General features: G+C 35.3%; 1 protein-coding gene across 1 annotated transcript in view; it reads left to right on the plus strand.

The window, feature by feature from the left end:
• The window catches only part of LOC106664802 (protein scabrous), a 69,368-nt gene that overhangs the window by 26,714 nt on the left and 21,478 nt on the right, over positions 1–21,176 (plus strand). The window contains exons 3-4 of the mRNA XM_014390808.2: positions 15,690–15,734; positions 16,950–17,315. Of these exons, the coding sequence (XP_014246294.1) occupies positions 15,690–15,734; positions 16,950–17,315 (411 nt within the window). The remainder of the gene's footprint in view (positions 1–15,689; positions 15,735–16,949; positions 17,316–21,176) is intronic.

Genomic DNA, 21,176 nt, shown 5'->3' on the forward strand with positions numbered 1-21,176 from the left:
CACTAATGTTTATTTTATTTATTTACTTAATTAATCCAATTATGGGCAATACCCAACTAGTACAAAAATTAACTTGGACATTACAAATATATAACATTTATATTATAACTAATGTACTATCATAATTTTTCTTGCGTTTTCAGAGCTCAGATTACTATCTTTTATTAATCTAAAACTTGAGACGTTATGAAAAACATTTTGTTTGAAAATGTATGTACAGTTTGTCAGCAAGCTGTAAGTTTATTTTGTCTGTAAACTGTCCAGAGAGAAGGCACTGCAAGACATAGACCTGGTCCTAATGGCAGGTACCTATACATTCTGATAGTGCTGGACAGTATTGGTCTATTGTGTATCTCCCTTGTCGTTGTTGTCGTCTCATTAAGCTTCAGGCGGTTTACCGGATTGCAAAGCTTTTTCAAGGAGGCCCGTTTTTTCCTCTCCCTACATAATCTTTCACACAAACGAAGGTCTTGTTCAGCTGTCTCTTCGTGGCAATTGCGCAGACTTCTTTCTACAACACCGAGTCTGTACTAGCCGACGGAGTGTGCAGTGTCCAGTTAGCAGTACAACTATCATTCTAGTCCTATCACGTCCTACATTTAGCAGTTCTGCCGTTAGTTCCTGCGATTGCCTTTTGATGAATTTGTTCGCAGGCCTCTTGGGCTACCTTTTCATTGAACGAAGGACTTTTGACTTATAAAAGGGTTCAGCGGCAATAAGCCTCCTCATCGAACTTTTCTTGGCCAATCTATCGGCCCCTTCGTTGACCTGTGGGCCGTCTTACCCAGACTAGGGTAATTTTTGTTACAAATGTTTGACAGGGCACTTACGCTTCAAACAACTCCGGACTTTACTACGATGAATAAATATAAGATCAACTAGTTTATAACAAACCAACGGATAACTGCTTTATCCTCGATGCTGGAGACAATTAAGAAAAACGATCAAGCCAAGAAGCCAGGGAATTATAGTGCTCACTAATACCAGTAATATAAGCCAATTTATTTAACTCGTCAAAAACATAAGCATGGTAACAGAAGAGACAAACAATGAACAAAGACGCCAGACGTTCTCCGGATAAAACCAACCTGAAACTTTTAGAAAACATGAAGATCAATGAATACAGTAACTCTTACTGAAAATGCTATAAAGAATGTTAATAATTGAGTATGAGCGTTGCAAAGCTTACTTTGCACCTATCAACATTAATAATAGATTATTTACAACTAATCTAATTTACACAAATCATCCTGCAAAACAAATTTCCATACCTTCTAGCTTTGTTATAAAAATTGACACAAAAAAATTTACACAAATCATATGCAAAACAGATTTTCATAACTTCCAGCATTGTCATAAAAATTAACGCTCTTTGCTATTATAATTTATGTTCTTAATTTATAACGTGTGGTGATTAGTGACCGTTAATCGATAATTATTCAGAAATCGTGAGATGCGGTCTGGTGTGATGTAGGTTTCAGAAAAACATTTTCTTTATCGCGCCAAACGTTTCGATCTTTATTGAGATCATCTTCAGGGCTCAATAAAGATCGAAACGTTGGCACGATAAAGAAAATGTTTTTCTGAAACCTACATCACACCAGACCGCATCTCACGATTACTGAACAATTAATTTATAATCTTAATTTTGATGCAGACTGCATCCAGTTGTCTTCCGAACCAAGACTCTAGGGTGTTCATATAAGGACTAATAGAATTAAATACATTGTCATCTAAAAAAGTGCACAGTTTGTCCTATTTTGTCTTTCTATTATATTCATTTAGTTATTTAACAAATATTTAGAAAACAAAAACCCATTTTTTACAAACTACCTAAGTTGGGTTAATTGAGCCTTCCAGAAATTAAACCTCTCCTACTTTAATTTGATCAAGTTTTCAACGACAATATATGCAGATTTTATACTTCGACTTCAAAAAATCGAAACCGGTGATGATTTCCCAGATGTAAAAAAGTAAAACCAAGCTCTTTAGATCTGGTTTGATTGGGAATGCGGGTTTTGTAGCAGGTGTTCATCTTGGTCAGCAGCTGCCGTGTCCCACCTGCCGCTCTCCGTCTGCGACCCCGATCTTCGATCGTGAAAGTTTTAAAGCTTCGTTCGTCCCAAGTAATAGTTCAATCTAAACAGAGCTTTTCTTTAATATTTATCTTAATCCAATTTCTAAAAAAGATTTTTTTACAATTTTAAATTAACGGTTAAAGTGTATATTTGGAACAGGTTTAATTATTTACTGACAATTCACAGCCCAGATTTGAATTGTAATTGTGATTTTGAAGTTTGAATTGTAATATGAAATAATTATTTAATAGATTTGTTATGTAGCACAAAAACAACACCTCAGCTATACTCTTTTTTTATTTAAAAAAAACCTTATTTAACTCAGTTAGTTTCAAATTTTTAGCTAAATAAATACACGACATTATTTTAAAAATATTTCATCACGGTTTATTGCAACAGTACAATAAACGATAAAAAAACATAGTAAAGTTTCAATTCAAAGTAGAAAGAAGAAAGCACCTTTTGGTGCTCTTTATGAGGAAATTTTAAAACGTGTGCTTCAAACTTATACGATCATAAAATATTTTGTATCTACATTACAAAGAAGGCGGTTTTAAAGTTTATGACTACACTTTTTTTTTAATGTTAAACATTATGAAATTATATTCTCCTTGTAGTCTCTTTAACGAAACAAAGAGAATAATCATACAGCCAAATAGCACGTTGTTCTCTCTTTGATCGTGAAATTATCTTTTCGTTGTGGCCCGGTCACGTGCGGTCGGAGGAACTCGTATTTCTTGTTCCTAAGCTTTGGCTAAATACCGTTTGACTTAGCCGAAATGATGACCCAGAAAACTAAATATTTGGACTGCACCTCGGGCGAGATATCGAAATTAAACGCCGTTAATGAGTGGCTGATTTTCGATTCTGTGTGAAAAGTAACCCAGTCTTCCAATTTTAAAACAGGGTCGTATTTTTTTCTCGACATAAAACTGTTTTTTCTCGATTTTTTTTATCGAGCTAATAATGTGAAAGAATAGGCGGTTTAACCTTCTCCAGTTATTGATTTAGGCTCAAATTTCTTCACGTATTGAATTATTTAGTAATAACTCTGACATTAGAGCAGACTCATCTCCGTAAGTTATTATAGAATATGTGATCATTACCAATATCTTAGGGTCTGGTATTTTCGCTCCTTTTTCTTATTATGTCTGAAGGAATTACTTACGAAGTATCCATTTTTCAAATGTTAGATAAATTCACCACTTTTCTAATCAAGAATACTCTGGATCACGATATGGTGTTGATGAAAAATTTATTTAACATAAGCATTGAGTCGGTTTTGTTATCATATTGTATAATGATTATTAATTATATTGTATATATGTTTATTTTAGAATCAATTGTACGAATATGTTTTCATAATGTGTATAATTAATATAGGCCCTGATGATGATCTTAAAATAGGTCGAAAACATGGCATTATCAACTTTGCTTTTTCATCAAGACCATACTGTGATACAGATGATTCGTATATATTTTTCTATAACGATACAAATTTCAGGCAATTGGCGATTTCTATACTGTAATTAAATAGATTAGAAGCAACCATGGCTTATGGAATGCTCGTAAATATAGAATTGGCCTGAGGGAGTCTGCCAATTGTGCTTCTTGTGACTGCACTGAGGATATGAGCCACACAATTATGGAATCGAATCCTTTGTTGGAATGGTCAGACCTTTTTTTTAGAAACTTTGATCACAGCTGGTAGAAATGATATGTGGTATCTAATTTATTGTTTTGTAAGGGAATGTGGCATTGAGGTGTAATTGAAAGGTACATATGTAACATCATCATTAGTTCAGTAGAACGGGGTGCCTCGGCTCGGTACTCTCGTCCCCTGCCTTACTACTGGGTGATGTAAAAGAACACCAAAACTAATAAATACATTGATAATATCATAAACCTACAAAAAAAAGTTTAAAGTAATATACCATGAAAATTACAATAAAAATAAGATTCTATTTTATCCAGTTTAAACTAGTAAAAATTGAATTGTTTATTTATTTTGTAACCATTACCTATTTCAATATTCTACGAGTGTGTGAACTGATATTGTGTGATTGCCCACTTTTGGCAATATAGCTTAATTCAAAATTGGCCAGATTATAAGGCCAAGTTATAAAGGATGATAATTTTTTAACGTTGCACTTTAAATGCCATATCTAACAGAAATATTTAAATCCTTCTTTTGAAAAGTTGGACTAAGAAAATCTACTAATTTATTTTTATAAGTATTGCATAAAAACAAAAAACTATAAAAGGCTTCATGTGGCAAAAACAATTTGCCATAACTTTCTATATATTCCTTATGTACGCTACCGACAACGGAGTCATGTCGTTCTCCAGCTCACTCCGAGGGCAGTCATTCACAAAAAAAACATACTCACAGCTACACAGCAATTATACATAATATTTACACCCTCCTAAAAATAGGATCGGGGGACCCAACAACCCACTCTTGTGCCCAAGGTCTGACTTTATGTCAGGTGCCGTACACGTTCTCTGTAAGGTTCCAAGGCGTGACACTCCTGTGGCACACTAGAAACCTTCTCGACAAGCGAGTCGCGTGGGTTTTCTCCCAAAGCTTGTTTCCTTGTGTGAATCGGGTATGGCCTATCCTCAAAAGAGTGAGCACGATCCTTGCGTTTCAGACCTTAGGAGGGCCATCAACGTTACTCGCAAGAGCTCAAACGATCCGCCCCGTTGATGGTGTCAACGTTATTTTATCGTTTTGTTATTTTGTTTTGTTATTTCACCGCCTCGTCTGCACTTTGACTTACTATTATGTCATTTTATAGAGGGATTAGTATTTTAGTGTTTGGAATCAGAATAATTATCATTTATTGTTTGAAATATTACATATTTCAGTTCAAATATAAAAGGCGAATGTCATAGAACTATTCGAATCTGACTTTTGTTAATATTGTGGAATGCTAAATTGACTATTCGATGTTCTACGAGGTCGCTAATTTCTGTAGTGTTATGGATGTGATTCACTTTCAGGCAGAAATTGAACAAATTATCATTAATTTATGTACTTCAAAACCTTATAAAAGGTCCGAGAAATGTTTAAAACCAAACGTGATGTTTTCGGTTTTCTACGATTTTTGGAAATTAAAACTACTTTAATTTATGTTTAAAGTTAATTCAGTATACGATAAAGGTAGTCAAAGGAATTATAGAAGAAAAACTGAATGAATTTGCCATTACATTTTTTACTTGGCTTTTTATTGTTTGCCATTTTATGGAGGTTATTATAAATTTATGTGTGTTAACTATTAACCATATTAACCGTTTGAAATATGGCATTTTACAATTCAAATATGGAAGTCGTTCGTTATAGAAATGTTTGACTCCAACTTTTGACCATATTGGCAAATGCTGTTGGATGTTTTCGGTAACTTTCCGCTCGGTTCCTCGTAACCTCATTAGGTTTTCATTGGATCAATTAGACGAAAGCGCCGAACCGACGACAGAAAATTATCGAAGAGGAAATTCCGGCTGGAAAAGAGCGAACTGTTTTACGGCTTATCGCGGTGTCAAATTTACCTAGATCGATTAATAGAAATATGATAAGATAGGAAAAGCCTCAACCCGAGTTAAGGAAGTTTGTCGAGGGTCGGCCGGACGAGGGATGGAGGGATTTGTTTAATCACTCTGTCTGCGTCTACTATAATTATCTTAATTACTGGGCCACCCTACCTATCGACTATCACTCCTACTTCCCCTGACGTAAGGAAGATTGGCTAGTTGTTCAACATCCTCCCTTACTATTGGACTTGATGTTCCTTTCAAAGGCCTTACTTCCCAACATGTCCCAAGAGATTTAGCAAGGGTATATTGGAAATTCCTTCTGTAATATATTTCAATTTAAAACCCCATTACACCAAATGATTTACTCGCATGAGGCCGGAACATCCTCCATTTTAATCCTATTCAATTTTTTCGGTGTGAAGTTAATAAATAAAGATTGATTTGAACGTCGAGAAACATCATAAAACCTAATATTTAAAAAAAATTATATAACAAATGAACAATGTAGAAAACCGTAATGCATGAATTGTTCGTTAAAATTAGGTTTTTGTATTTGAAGAATTTATTGACTATACAATACAAACAAGATTTGCTTTACTTAAATTACAGTAACCGCATCACATTTACATACAACAGAAAAGTTAGGAGGAAAGCTATATTTTTTATAAATTAACTGTAAAAACTATAATGAAATAAGCTTGCTACTTTCAACAACAGAATTTGTGATCAAATAGATTATATAATTGATTGTTCAAAATTTGCCATTGCCAGGTAGTTCGAAACCCAGTGTGATGGATGAGTCGAGCCCTAAAGGGAGAAAATGGCCTAAATTACCTCAGAAATAATCAATATGTAGTTAGTCTTGTTAAGAAACTTGGAAACGCCTTCTTTACGGAATGCTCCGGATCAAAAATGCTACATCGGTTGGAACCCATTTCCCAGCATAAATTGACGCATTACAACTTAGGCTCTGGCGAAAAAAGAAAACCTATGGGCCATTTGTGAGACTTTAAACCAGCCTGACCTTCGTTATATCATCACAATCATTTTTATACGTGAGATTTCCAATTTTTACTATATTGTTTTAAACTTCGTTGTATATTTTCAATCATGCTGTAGACCCCCGACCAAGAGTTATAGTGATTTCGTCTCGGTTGTTGGACGTTTTGTTGTGCTGTTCCTAAATTTAAATTCCTTACAAGTCATGTTGGCGTACTCAATTTAGACGTTTTATTTATTTCTGTAGTGTCGTTTCGGTAATAGGCTATCTTTAAATATGGCTAAAAACCAACCGCCTCTGACAGACCAAATATTAAAAGTATTCGATCTCTTTACGACTACGACCTACGACCAGAGCACTACCACCAGACCACATCCCACAACTTTGTTAAGGACTACTGTTTATACTTCAGACCCTGGCTTGTCCATTTCCAGGAGTAGGAATCTCAGCCTGTTCCGCTGTTTCTTTTTCTTCCTGGCAATATCTATACAGGCTTCTTTCTGCAGCTTCCAGTTCTATTCACATGCCTCCGCAATCTGCACTGTCCAGTCATCAGTACAAATATCATTTTAATCCTAACACGCTCTATGCCTGTCTAGCAGTCCTGTCGATATCTTATTTTGTCTTTTCTTGATTCAATCGATCCACAATTATTACCGCAAACTAAGATAGGTTAAAAGGGTCATTGCATAGAGGTGTTTGTTAAGTTTAAGGCTCTTTACCAGATACCAGTTTCATTAAGGTCTATGTTTATCCTCCAGGGGTAGGCCTTTTCTCAGAAATGCATCTCAGCCTGTGCATGCCTTCTCACCAAAAAATGACAAGTTTCGCTGTTTCTTCTTCATCCTGGTAATATCTGTACAAGCTTGTTTTTGCTGATCCGACTCAGGGGTCTGCTGTATCAGGTCAGCAGTCCTACTGTTATTTTAGTTCTAGGTTTGGTCGTTCTCCGTAATTTCTGCGATCCTTTGATGAACTGTTTCAATGGAAAGCAATCCCATTGAGCAACTTATTCTTATGAACTTCTTTTTTGATGAAAAAGTAAAATCAATTTTACTGCCAACCTTTAGACCTATTTTAAGGTCATCATCTTAAATTCAAATATTAAATTATGATTGTTTAAAAATTCAAAGAAATTTGAAATCGTCTGTAAAAACTTAATTATGCCAATTTGTAGACATAGTTAATATTGTTTTGCTCTGATGATGACCTTAAAATAGGTCGAAAGCTCGGCAGTAACAAGTGAATGTGCGTTTTCACCAATACCATATCGTGATCAAGAGAATTCGTGAGTAGAAAAGCGGTCGATACACAACACTTAAAACTTATTCTTAATTAATTGTAAGATGGATCTATGTTTTTGGCAGTTTGGATGCCGCGAAAGAGGATTCAGGGGCAAAGTTGTCCTCATCAAACTTACCTTGGCCAATTTATAGGCCTCTTCGTTGCTTGGTACCCTAACTCCCAGACAAGGGTAATTTTGTTATTATGCTCTGAACTTTAACACCCATGAGCCGCCTGGCTGTCCGGGTAGATGGCTGTTCTTATGTTTTTAATAAAATCAAAAAAACAAGCAGGCCGAAGGCCCATTCATTCACACGACTGACGGGGAAATGCCGAAAAATCAACCTGAATTGACCTATTAAACTTATATTCTACTTTCTCCATTGACCAAGAAAAACTAAAAAAACAATCTTCATGCGATGATTTCATCATCATACTCAATCATAATGAAGAACTGTTGTTTTTTATCTATGTACAATTCAGAATTTATTTAATAATTATTTCATTATTTCATTGTCAAACTAAGCAGTCTATTGACTAAATGTTAGAAATCCTCCCCTAAAAAAATCATAACAATTTTTTCCATCTCAAAATTTTTATATACTTAACTTAAAGGGTTCTTTTCTGAAACATCTTCAAGCTGGGGCATCAATTTAGAACGGGTTAAAAACCAATCAATCGCTCACCCTCTCTAACTCACTCAATGTCTCTTTCCCTATCCTCGCTCTTCATTAAAAGATTTAAGAGTTCTGAATTTCTCAAGATCTCGGCTTTCCCTTGGTTCACCCAAAACGGAGGAAAGTTAATAAAAAGTTAGATTTTTATCATGACATCGATTATAAATTTTTAAAATAACCTAATTAAGATTTGATGAATTTTTTAAATCAATCTTTTTAAATTGATTTTGATATGAAAGGCCGCAGATGAATTATGGGTTCCGTTATCAATCAAATTTGTCGAAGAAGGGTTTGCGGAGTTTTATTGGCAGTCAGGGGCATTTAGCATAGTAATGGCACTCTGGACAGCCCCGGCACAATTTGCCGACCAGTGACTATTGAAATCCGGTCGTTGACTTCCAGGCTAAACGTAAATATGGAAAATAATATGCTCGGACTTTTTCCCCGAAAATTAATAAAACCGTACAAAAGATTATGTATATAAAAATTGAGTAAGGGCAGTTTTGAAGTATTTTATCCATTTTCTTACAACAAAAACCTTACATCTTTATAATTTTTTTTTAATCACACAAGTGAAAGCCATAATTTATGACTGATACAATCGATAATACGTTTAACAGAGAGGAGTGGAAAATAGATTGTCCAACCAAGAGAAAAAGATACACGAGAGATACAGGACAGTATCGGTTCCATAGTTGTAAAATCTGATTTATTACTTTTATCCTTCTTTAAATCTGGAAAAACGACCGTCCCGGATCGATCCTATCGAGTAGTAAACACTTCATTTCCTTGATTATTTGAAATCGTCCGCTCTGTGTTATTAAGGTAAACGATATTCCTGAATTGTAATCACAAAGCCAACGGAAAGGATATTTTACAACGAACTTCCGTTGCTGTACAAACCCGTTGCATTTAATGATAATTACTCGTTAAAAAAAATAATACTTTGAATAAGACAATATTGACAATTAATATAATTTGTTTGTTTTTTAAATCCAATTATTTTTAAATAAACTGATAAAAACCTTTGACGATTGTAGGATTAAAATATGAAAACCGGTTTAAAATTTAAAAATTTGGTTTGACAATGAAAACCGTGCGTAATACAGATATTCGGCGGACTCAATTTTATTAGATAATAAAATTAAAATACCATGACTGAAAAATTAAAATCACTGAAGGGTTAGGTCCTGGAGAACTTAAAAAATAAAGAGGCAAAATTATTCTTACTCGATTAAGGATAGGCCATACCACTGGAAACATGGGCACCTCCTCTTCGGAAAGAGGCACAGAAGGTGTCCTTTGTGCTGCATAGCCGTGTGAAATATATTATAAAAGAGTACAAACGATTATCTCCTGCCTAACATTATATCGAAACTATTAAAGCACAACAGTGATCATGAAGATAAACTCAGTGAATATCCAAAATCGATAAATGCATATGGTTATAAACAGCCACTCACATGTGGTTTTTATGTCTTTTCTTGTGTCCATGGTATGAAAGTATTTATTTGCGTGCATCGGTAAATGTGAACGGACTGGTCTCTAGCTAAAATCTAAAATGCTTCACAGGTCCGTCAAACTAGTCTGATCTATTAGTATATTAATCTAATTAATTTATAACTTTTATGTAAAAGGTGGTTGAAATTAAAAATTAGTGTCACCTCGGGCTGTACACCCCTATGTAGTACATGTAGTGCCCTAGTTAGGTTAAAACAGAATTTTAACTTTCTGCGTACGCGTTGCTGAAATATTGATTGAATTAGGATCCGTCACCACGTAGAGTAGACTATTACGCAAGAACATGTACGATGTTTCTCACATTTCAGCAGAAGAAAGTGAGTCACTTTATGTGAGTATGAAATACTTGATTCAAAATTTATATTATTTATACCTATATTGTATTTTTTACAATTAACGTATGCTTTGTAATTCACTCAAGCGCTGATGATTACCCAAATAAAGTTCGAAACGTCGGCAAAAAATGAAAAAGGTTTTCTTCTAAAATACTTCATTCCTGAACGCTCTTCACGACTTTGACAAATAATTGATAAATAAAAAAGTTACAACAATCAAAAGACGCTTTCAGTAAAGTATGCCAGATTCTAAACACATTTTCCAACCTTTAAATACGAATTTTTAGTTCAATGAAGATCCAAAGTACAATACTAGGTGGCCCCATCGGTTGGATATAGCGCTCATCTCTGTAAGATAAAGGTCCCGGGTTCGAATCCAGCGGCCCAAAATTCGAATCCAACATACAATAGTTTGTATTTTTAAAAATGCAGACACCCTGGGCCTGTTACGAATCCCGTAACAAATAAATAAACAGAAATTTGTGGGCTGATTCGCCCGAGGGAATTTTTTCCCGATATCATGAGTTCCAATTAAAATGCTCCTCTGAATTTTATCCAAATTAAACCCTATTAAAACCCTTAAAAAGGTTAACTTTTCTTCTTTCAGTCTGTACCAAAAGAGTTAGATTTTAAATCATTACAAGTGAAAAAAGGGAAGAATTCAACAAAAATTCCTCTAGACATTTTATTTTATGTCTCCTGTTCTAATTTATTTACAGAGACCAGATTTGTGCCCGTACTTGAAGGTTATAGGGTTGTAAACCCTTTTGTAATGTCTTATGTAGATCGGTGGGGCCGATTCGAAGTTATTATTATTTTTGTGAATGTATTCTTAAATCGGAAGGCCAATTTTTTTTCACAAAAAAATTTATTCAAGTTTTTTCCGGGTACAAAAAACAAATATAGTCGTCTTTATTTATTGCTAAAAAAGACTTTAACCAACTCTGCTATGTCACTCGGTCACTACGTCAAAATTTATATTCAGCACCTAACCATAGTATGGGTTTTTTTCTCGGCCCCTAGAGCCCCTAGGCACGTGTCTAATATTTTTCGACATTATCACCAAAATAAGGGTTCCTTAAAACTTACAATCCTACGTCCCCAGCCTCCCTTTGTAAGCTGTAAGTCAGTAATGAAAAGATTTCATGCCTCATTCACATATGCATATATATACATAATATCATAATATATGTAGGTCTTTCGAAAACATATTTTTTTACAATTAATAAACGATAGAAACCTTGGACTGAAAGAATTTTTTGTCCCTTTTATTTGAATACACAAACAGGCCACTTTTGGGAGGAGGATTACAACAAATAATACCGGCTTTGCCCTTTTATATTTTTTCTTATTTATTGATCTACAGTTATTCTGCTAGGTTAATTATCCAAATCTTACCCTTATCATTACAAAAATAAAACTTGTTATTACCGTTTTTAATGTACACGTTATGCAAGGTTAGTACTAGGTACTAGTATAGTTTACATAGTATTTTCTTATTTCAAACAAAATTTGTTATATTAATGACCTTGACAGATAATACAGATGAGTTTTGAATGAATTGACGATTCCTACTCGTCAGTTATGATCTATATGTATAATTAATTAAGGTTTTTAGTTAAGATGAAAAAAAGTTAATGGCACGAGCGGGATTCGAACCCACGATCTTCGGCTAGATACGCCGCTGCTCTACCACTTGAGCTAATGTGACCTCGATCCACTCGGACATCAACTTCCTATCTCAACCCCACCTTTTGAGTTTTCCCTCCTTTTTGCCATTTTTCAAATGCCGTATAATCGGATTGGATTCTCGACGACAAATGAAAAATGGCAAAAAGGAGGGAAAACTCATAAGGTGTGGTTGAGATAGGATGTTGATGTCCGAGTGGATCGAGGTCACATTAGCTCAAGTGGTAGAGCAGCGGCGTATCTAGCCGAAGATCGTGTGTTCGAATCCCGCTCGCGCCATTAACTTTTTTTCATCTCAACTAAAAACCTTAATTAATTGTAATGTATTAATTGGTCAAGCGGACCACGAAATTAGTGAATATATGTATAGTCTTAACCTAAATAATAGCATTGTGGTCGAGTAATTGTGAAAAAAGCCGATTTTTCGATTCAGTATCAAAAGTGATTTTAAGCAGAATTATTCAGGCACTCCATCAAAACCGAGAGGAAAAAGAGATAGAATAAAGCCATTTTTGTACATATATAACCGTAGTTCAATCAACCGAACGGGAGCAATTGACGCAGAAAGGCGGATCTGTGGAATTGGCCGATAAATTGGAAAAGTGACAAAGAAATCCCAACGGACGACTCCAGTTACTACCGACGATCGTATTTACGATGTCCTCCTCAATAAGACGAACGCGGGTAAAGTAGGTTGTTAGATGAGCCCTTTGCCTTAAACGGCGTGGAATTATGCGAGAGTGGGAAAAAGTGGTGAAGTCTGAACCCACCTTCCATCTGATCTTCCCACAAAACAGATTCTGGTACCAACATTCTTTCCAATAATTACATCCCACCGAGGGAGAACGATAGAAATCTGTTCTCAAACATCTCATCTCTTTTACCTAATTGCTTATAAGTTCCATGAATGTTTAAATTGCTCGACTTTGAAAAGGAAAACAGCCTTCCTTCCAGTTTAACTGATTGTAAACGAAACTGGCTATTTGCTTTTGAAATATCTCGATTTAAAACTCCGTATAAATATATCCGAATTAATTAATACTCTTCCCGTTAACTGTTCAACATGGGGAAAGCATTTTCAGTAAAATTTTGATGATAGTTTTTGTCCAGATTCCTAAAAAAACGTGGTTCAGAAATTAACAATAACTTTCAATTATAAAACGATTAATTCTAGTTTTTGACTGTTAAAATGTTCACATACCAATACATAAAATATTCAACTTTTAAAAGAAGAACCGCGTTCTCAGTAATTACTGAAACTTTAGTGGATAAAACTCTCAATTTACTTTTCAAACGTTTTAAACTGGAAGATTTTTGAAATTCGACAAAAAAAACACTTTTCCAATATCTTTCAATAATATCAATAAGTTCATTATGTTTAGTGATCTGATAGACCAAAGCACTTCATTCAATTAATTTTTCTTTGTCTGTAAGGTCTTGTTTGTAATGAAAAAGTTAGTGTCACGAGTGGGATTCGAACCCACGACCTTCGGCTTGGAATCACTCTCATGGCACTAACTTCTTCATTTCAACCAAGACCTTACATACAAAGAATGATTAATTGAAAAAAAAAGCATAAATAAGGTTAATTTACTCGTTACTTTTACTTGAAGTTATTTACTTAACTCGTTGTATTACATTACGAAAATATTGTTTTTTTTTCTTCTTTTTTTATGGTTATATTCCACCTTCTAGGTCAATTAAGGCAGCTATTTTTGGGCAGGCTTACGTGGTTTATTTTTGTCAAAATGTGTACATCACAATTCTTAAGAGGCTCAACTGTTAAAATAATTACAATATCTGATTGGCTTTGAAATATGCCAATTTTAAATTATGTCCCTGCATTATCTTCGATTAAAATTTACAAGCTAATTTTTTTTTTAAATCTGAATTAGACCTGTTCTAATTTCTCCCGAATTTGGGTGAGTTGGATGGTTATATTTTCCTGTCGGGGAGGTCAATTAGGGAGCTACTTTCGGGTCGGGTTAGATGATAATTTTGTTTTTGTTCGAATTCCAACGAAACTGTGGCCGATTAGGGTGAAACAAAAACTTTAAATTACAAACCGAATAATTCCAGTTGTTGAACGTTAAAATATTAGCATAAGAATAGAGGTTTTAATTATTATTTTAATGATACGTTGTCGGAGGTCACGCGTCTCGTACTGATTCGCCGTTTTCACAGCCGACGGTTAAGTACGGCCTACATAGAATAATGTTATCTCTTACTGTGGAAAATATGATACAGAAAATCCTTACCTCACACCGTTCTTGAATAAATTAACATACAATTGCTTAATTGCGGAATAATAAACCTTTGCTTTAAAAAAAAGAAAAATACTGTTTTAGAAAGACAATTAATAACGGTCATTAATATCCGGATGAGAAATACAAGAAAGCCACCTTTTCCCATGGGTTATGCTTTTATATGTAAATGTTTTCGGGGCATTTAGTACCGATGTTCTACTTACACGTTTCTCAATATGTTAATCATTTTATCTGTTTTTTCAGCATTTCTCACTTCAGTGATTTTTCTCTCATTTCAGTGAGACAAGAGAGGTAAAAAAACTTTTCGACCGTAAATGCCTCAATTGTTTTCAAAAATGATGCGGTATAATCACGGGGAAATTATACATAACTTTTATCTTAAACGCCGCAACACATTCTGCCTTGGAAGCGGTTGACAATGATTCCGCTGATAAGGTCATCGGTGTAATAAATAGTCTTCAGAACTCGCATTACTGTGGTAATTATATTGTTATTACATGAATAGTCCATTATGATATTTGCTTGCTGAATTATGTACGTCCTTCATTCTGTATGATGTATGATCACATCTCGCGGCCTCTTTCTACGGATATTTTAACATCAATTAAAATTTAATCGATTAGGTTTCGTGGTCCGCTTGACCAAATAAATTCTTTTCAATTAATTAAGGTTTTTAGTTGAGATAAAAAAAGCTAGTGTCACGAGCGAGATTCGAACCCATAACGTTCGGCTATATACGCCGCTGCTCTACCACTTGAGCTATCCTGACTTCGACCCACTCGGACAACAACTTCCCATCTCAACCTCACCTTTTTGAATTTTCCCTCCTTTTTGCCATTTTTCAAATGTCGTGTAATCTATTTGATTCTCGGCGACAAATGAAATGGCCACGGAGAGCTTTAGTGAAGTATACTTCATTTTGCTTATTAAATCGATTAGGTTTCGAGGTCCGATTGACCAAATAAATTGTTTTCAATTAATTTGGTTGAGATAAGAATTTCATTTGTCGCCGAGAATCAAATAGATTACATAACATTTGAAAAATGGCAAAAATGAGGGAAAATTCAAAAATGTGAGGTTAAGATGGGAAGTTGATGTCCGAGTGGATCGATGTCACGATAGCTCAATTGGTACAGCAGTGGCGTATTTAGCTTAAGGTCGTGTGTTCGAATCCCGCTCCTGACACTAACTTTTTTATCTCAACCAATACCTGACTTAAAGATTAATTAATTGAAATTAAAATTTGATGTTGAATTTGTATTATTCAAATATATAATTGAATATTTCCGTTTTTGTTTCAGATCGGGACGACAGCTGCTGCTAGGGAGGCAAGAAGCTACAACGAGGTAATTCTACATTATTTCTCTAGGGACGTTTGTCTAAGTTGAAACGTTGATTTGATACTGTTAATTACTCCAGATACCCCGTACCTATTCCACAGCAATAGGTTAGCCTTTGCAATTCTGAAATTTCACTGAGTTTGATAGAATTTTCCATCTTTGTACGCGAGCCAGGTTCCAACCTGCTTCCAACACAATGCATTTTCAATTCCAGTTCCGTTGAATCTTGCTCCTCCAGACCTATTGACAAAATTGTTTTCATATTACAAAAGTGTCTGTTTCTTTAACTATGTAAAATCTAATTGAAATTTTTTTAATAAGAAATTAAAATTACTCTAAGATCATGCTTAAAGGGGCGAAGAACATAAGGGAGGTAAAAAGGCCTAATGACTCTTCAATTTGCATACCTCCTTTCAAGATAAGTCTTTTTTCCTTTTCTTTCTACTCTTTGATACACTTTCCTCCCGGACTCGAAGTAAGTCATGGAATTCTATTATGGAATATTTTCTTCGGATTTAATGGCATCTCTCTCCCACATACGCGCTTGCCCTCGCACCACCTCACAAAAATCCTTCATATAGTAGTCACGGTGTTCAGTAAGTAAAATTTATTTACTTCAAAGAATAAGTACTTGGTTTTCTTTTTAGAACGCCACTACTTAACAATAAATTTTCTGGAAGTTGTGAAAAAGAAGAGTAAGACTGAAGGGCTGTTATAAAAGATGTAAGGAATTACTTAATTGGTGTTTAAATGCTTAATACATACTGTCTTTAATCATTGATTTAACTAACTGGAAATTATTGAGATAATGGTTACAGTTGTTAAATTATTTTTATATTGTTCATACAACCCGAGTTCATTCGTATCTATTATTACTCGTAATCAATTTTTCATAACATTAGCGACCGTATCAAGTAAATCCAAAGGTCATTGTTAATATTTAAAATCCCGGTTTATTAGAGAGGTACGTTAATTTTCGGAACAATTATGTTTAGATTGGATATGAAGGGAGAACGGAGGTCATATGGGTTTATCGATCAAGCGTTTCCCCTTTTGAGGTAACGCGCACTGAACGCATTGTTACTCACCTTCTGATCTTGTGATCGTGTGAAAAATGTCACTCGCAGGTTTACCAAGTCGAATAAAAAAAAAAATTAATCGAATTTCTCGTTATGTCGAATCTCGAGTTTGGCCGAAATTGAAATTGTTTTGTTTCCGCAGGTGTACGAAAATGACGTGTATAGAAGTTCAAGCGATGCGACGGAAAAGAAGACAAGGCACCAGAGGGTTTTGAGAAAACGTGTCGACAGCCTGGAAACTATGGCGAGAGACCTTGCGCACAGCCAGAGGACCCTCGATGGAAGGTTGAACGCGATGTCGCAGAGGATAGAACTGATCGAAGGAGGAGGGAACAACGGCAGCAGCATCGACAAAGTACACGCATCCGTCCTCGAACTCCTGGAATCCGTCGAAGCGCTCGAAACCAAAGTCGATAACAACCTGCCAACCGTCCAAAAAGAGATATCACGGACCGAGATCAGCTTGAGCGAAGTCATCCAGCAGACGGCTATCGTCAAAGAAGAACAAGTGAGTTCAATTTTATTAGATCTACTTATTGCATGAAACCAATGGTGAATGAAAAGCACATAAAGAAATTGGACAAAATGAAGAAAATATATTTTTTTACACCTTCGTTTTAATGGATGTGCATAAGCTGGAAACTTTACTTAACTATCTCATCAATTCTTCTATCCTTGTATTTGCCAAAAAAGCTATTCTGGGTGCAAATCTTGGCCTCAAGTAGTCTTACCATCACCTGATTTCGTACGAGTTGGACCTTTTTTATCGCAGGATTGTAAATTTATAAGAACTGCCCTATTGTTTAGTTTGATAATGTTAAACTTGTTTTTTACTGGGTCCGTCTATAATCGCTGGTTTCTCCTAAAAGACTTCGCCGAAGTTGGCTTGAAGCAGAAAGAGGTCAGTGTATGAGTGAAACGTAAGAAAACAAGCAAGAATAGACATGCCCAGAGAAATTATCAGTTCAGTATTAATTAGATTAAACTCAACTAGACCAACCAACACTAACAACCTTGAGTTTGACAACGAATAAATATAATCATAATAGGTCAATTAAATTACCTTTTTTTTTTGCTTAAGCAATGCCTTCTTTTTTTAAATAATAAACCAAGCATAGGCATAAATCCTTAGCATTCGAAATGCTTACTTTTCAAATATTTGTCAACAGTTTGGACGTTGAGGGGCGCGTTGATATTCTCGTTATTTCCGGGCGAAATCAATTGCGAAAATCACTGAGACGGCAGATGTCGAAACGTGTCTGGCCGATTGTCATCAAGTACGAAACTGCTGACAAATGTACAACAACATATCCCAGCAAAAAACTTCACGGTTTAAACATTATCATGCTCAAAACTGCTTCTATCATCGTCTAATCACAGCATTAATAGGAAGTATAAATTATTATAATTAATTCAAAACGTTGTCATTAGACGTTTTTTCTGCTGCTCGATCCCTTACTGGGATGTTTGTGAAAAAACTCTTCCACCGCAATTTCAACTTATTCAAAAAAATGATTATTTGGAGATCGTGAATGCGGTCTGGTGTGACGTAGGTTTTAGAAAAACATTTTCTTTATTGTGCCAACGTTTCGATCTTTATTCAGATCATCTTCAGGGCTCAAAATGTTTGTTTTCTGCGTAATTGTGTCATTCTTGTGTGTCGTGTTGAGAGTTGTTGTGTTTATTGGCTAACGGTCACTAAACACCACACATTTATTCAAAAAAGTCTTTATTTTGAACAAAGTGGGCCATGAATCCAAACAAGTAATAAATTGATGGAGCGTTGGCAGGTAGTTCATCCTATGTACTATCTTTCCCCGGTCTGAATGAGAAATGTGTACCAGAGCTTAATGAAACCTTACCAATTTTGAAAAGAGTATCTTGCAGTGGAGTTCAGGGAACACATAACAAACTGCTGATCAATAGTTTTCGCAGTTCCAAAAACGAATTGGAAATGCCGTTCATGCGCAATCTAGTCTAATGTCCAGCGGAGTCATGATTTCGCCAGTAAACCATTTTTTCACCTTGCAACTGTTATAATTTCATGTAAGGATTTTTTAATTTTGTTTACATATATACCTTTTTGGCGGATAATGTTATGAGAGACCTCCTTTTTCTCTCACACTCATGTCGTGTAGAGTGGCATTAACGCCCTGAACTGTTAAATTTTTCAAGCCAATGACACACGGTGTACTGGTCAAGGAGACCTTCTTCATTATTAATCATGTCACGTACTGCTCGGCAAATGTAAATTTTGCGGTTCGACAGTTATGCCGATAATTTCCTAAGAAGCCAACTTTCTTATTCGTAAGGAAGAATTGACCCAGACGAATAATTGATAAACTAGCTGTACGAGAGGTAATAGGTATTGGTAAACATTCGTTGTTCTTAATACTCGTTTTCCTAACACATAACTTGAAATTAGTGCACAGTACTGCGGTTGAAACCTATCGCTATTATTAACCGTTTGAACGTTATTTCAGGCAAATAAGCAAAATATTTGTAGTGAAGTGTGTAAGTATACGGAGCTGAGTTCAAATAGCTTGAATCGAACGGAATCCGCGCTCGCCCACTAATATCCGACCCTGTGTGGAGGTCAAACGAAAGCATGCCGTATCATCCCTTTATTGCCCTATCGCATTGTCCGAATATATTTCAACGGAAAGCGTTTTCGGTCTAATTCTATTTATTAATGCGCATTTACACTACGCTCGTTACGTTTGTGAGAAAGAATTTCAGGCCGACACGTAGAATTAATTATATTTATTGTTAGTTGTAAAGGTCTCGAGAAGGCAGGATCATTATTACCATCCGCATAGTCCGAATATGTTTCAACTGAATATTATTCATTAATGCCCGTTATTTCTATTCTAGTAGTTTAAAGAAGCTCGCCCAGATTTAATTTAGGCTGATATGTAATTATATTTACTATGAGTTATTATACACTACAGTCTTACATCAATAATGCAGTATCTCTTTATTACCTAAAGACCTATATTTATTTAGAGGTGTTTCTAAATTTCGTTTCCTGGCCAGCTAGCTGCCATGGCTATTTACGATACTTATTGTTTTCTCTTCATTTTTAATCATATCACGAGCTTTTTCGGCAGGTTTTTTGTTGGCAAAATTTGGCCTTCAGAAGGGGTCCTGGCGTCTTAAATTTTTATTGAACTTCTGGGACTCTGTTATCCTTCTTAATAAGCACAAATAGTAAAAAAAGGCTGTGAAACTCGGATACATACATATATTGGATTGGAATTTCACTACGAAGGGTTTTAACTCCCCGATGTGCTGGCCGTAGGGTACCTCAGGGAGTTTACCTTCCCCCAGATGAGTCGCTAGTATCCCACTTAAGCCAGATGCCCAAGAGGATGTCGCTTTCCTACCAGCTGGGTTAGGTTCCGACGGGGGCATGCAGTCTTTAATCTAGCCTAATACTTAAATTGGATAGATCACTCGGACAAATAAATACATTCATACATTGCACTTATTCTGATTAGTCGATGGAATACTCGATATTCCTCCATCGGCATACACATAGTATTAATGGCCTTTTCTAAATTAGGGTCGATAAGGTACTTTTATAAATATTCCATCGTCCCTAAACACACACAAACATAGCTGGAGGGGCCATAGTGACGCTACATTTTACCATCACCCCTCGACACTCACACTAATAAATACACGCACCCAAACAGAACACATAAATCTGTACACAATAAAATTAGCCTAAAAATTAGATTAATTTGATAAGTTTGAAAGTACTCTAAATTCCGCAACACCCACTCACGCACTGATCACGCTAATAAATACATTTTCACAATATGTAAAGATACAATTTGGGGAGTCTGCGGTATTTAATATTTCGCCAGTGCCTCTCCCTTTTGATTTCTAAACTACCCTAAAAACTAGTCTAATTTAGTGAGTTTGAGGGTACTCTACATTCCGCAACGAACACGTTCACTCACCGATCACGGTAATAAATACATTCATACAATAAATACAGATAAAATAAAAACCAGACTAATTCGGTGGGACTGTGGGGTACTCTATATTCCACCCAATTCAGGGCAATAAAATAACTAACCGAGGTTGGTAGATCCGTGGGTTACTTCCACAGACCCACAACAGGTACAAAATGTTCAATCTAATAAATACTTTCATACAATATGCATAGATAAAATTTGGGGAGACAATGAGTATTTGATATTAGGCCTTTCACTCTAAATACAATTAACCTAAAAATAAACTAATTTAGTGAAATTGTGGGGTACTCAATATTACTCCAGAAGCCAAACACTCACGCTAATATGTACATTCCTTCTAGGCGGTGAAATTTTGCTCCCATCACCGCTCTGCCGTATAATGA

Source organism: Cimex lectularius, unplaced genomic scaffold (genome assembly GCF_000648675.2).
Source record: "Cimex lectularius strain Harlan isolate CLEC.00 unplaced genomic scaffold, Clec_2.1 scaffold150, whole genome shotgun sequence".
Lineage (NCBI taxonomy): Eukaryota > Metazoa > Arthropoda > Insecta > Hemiptera > Cimicidae > Cimex > Cimex lectularius.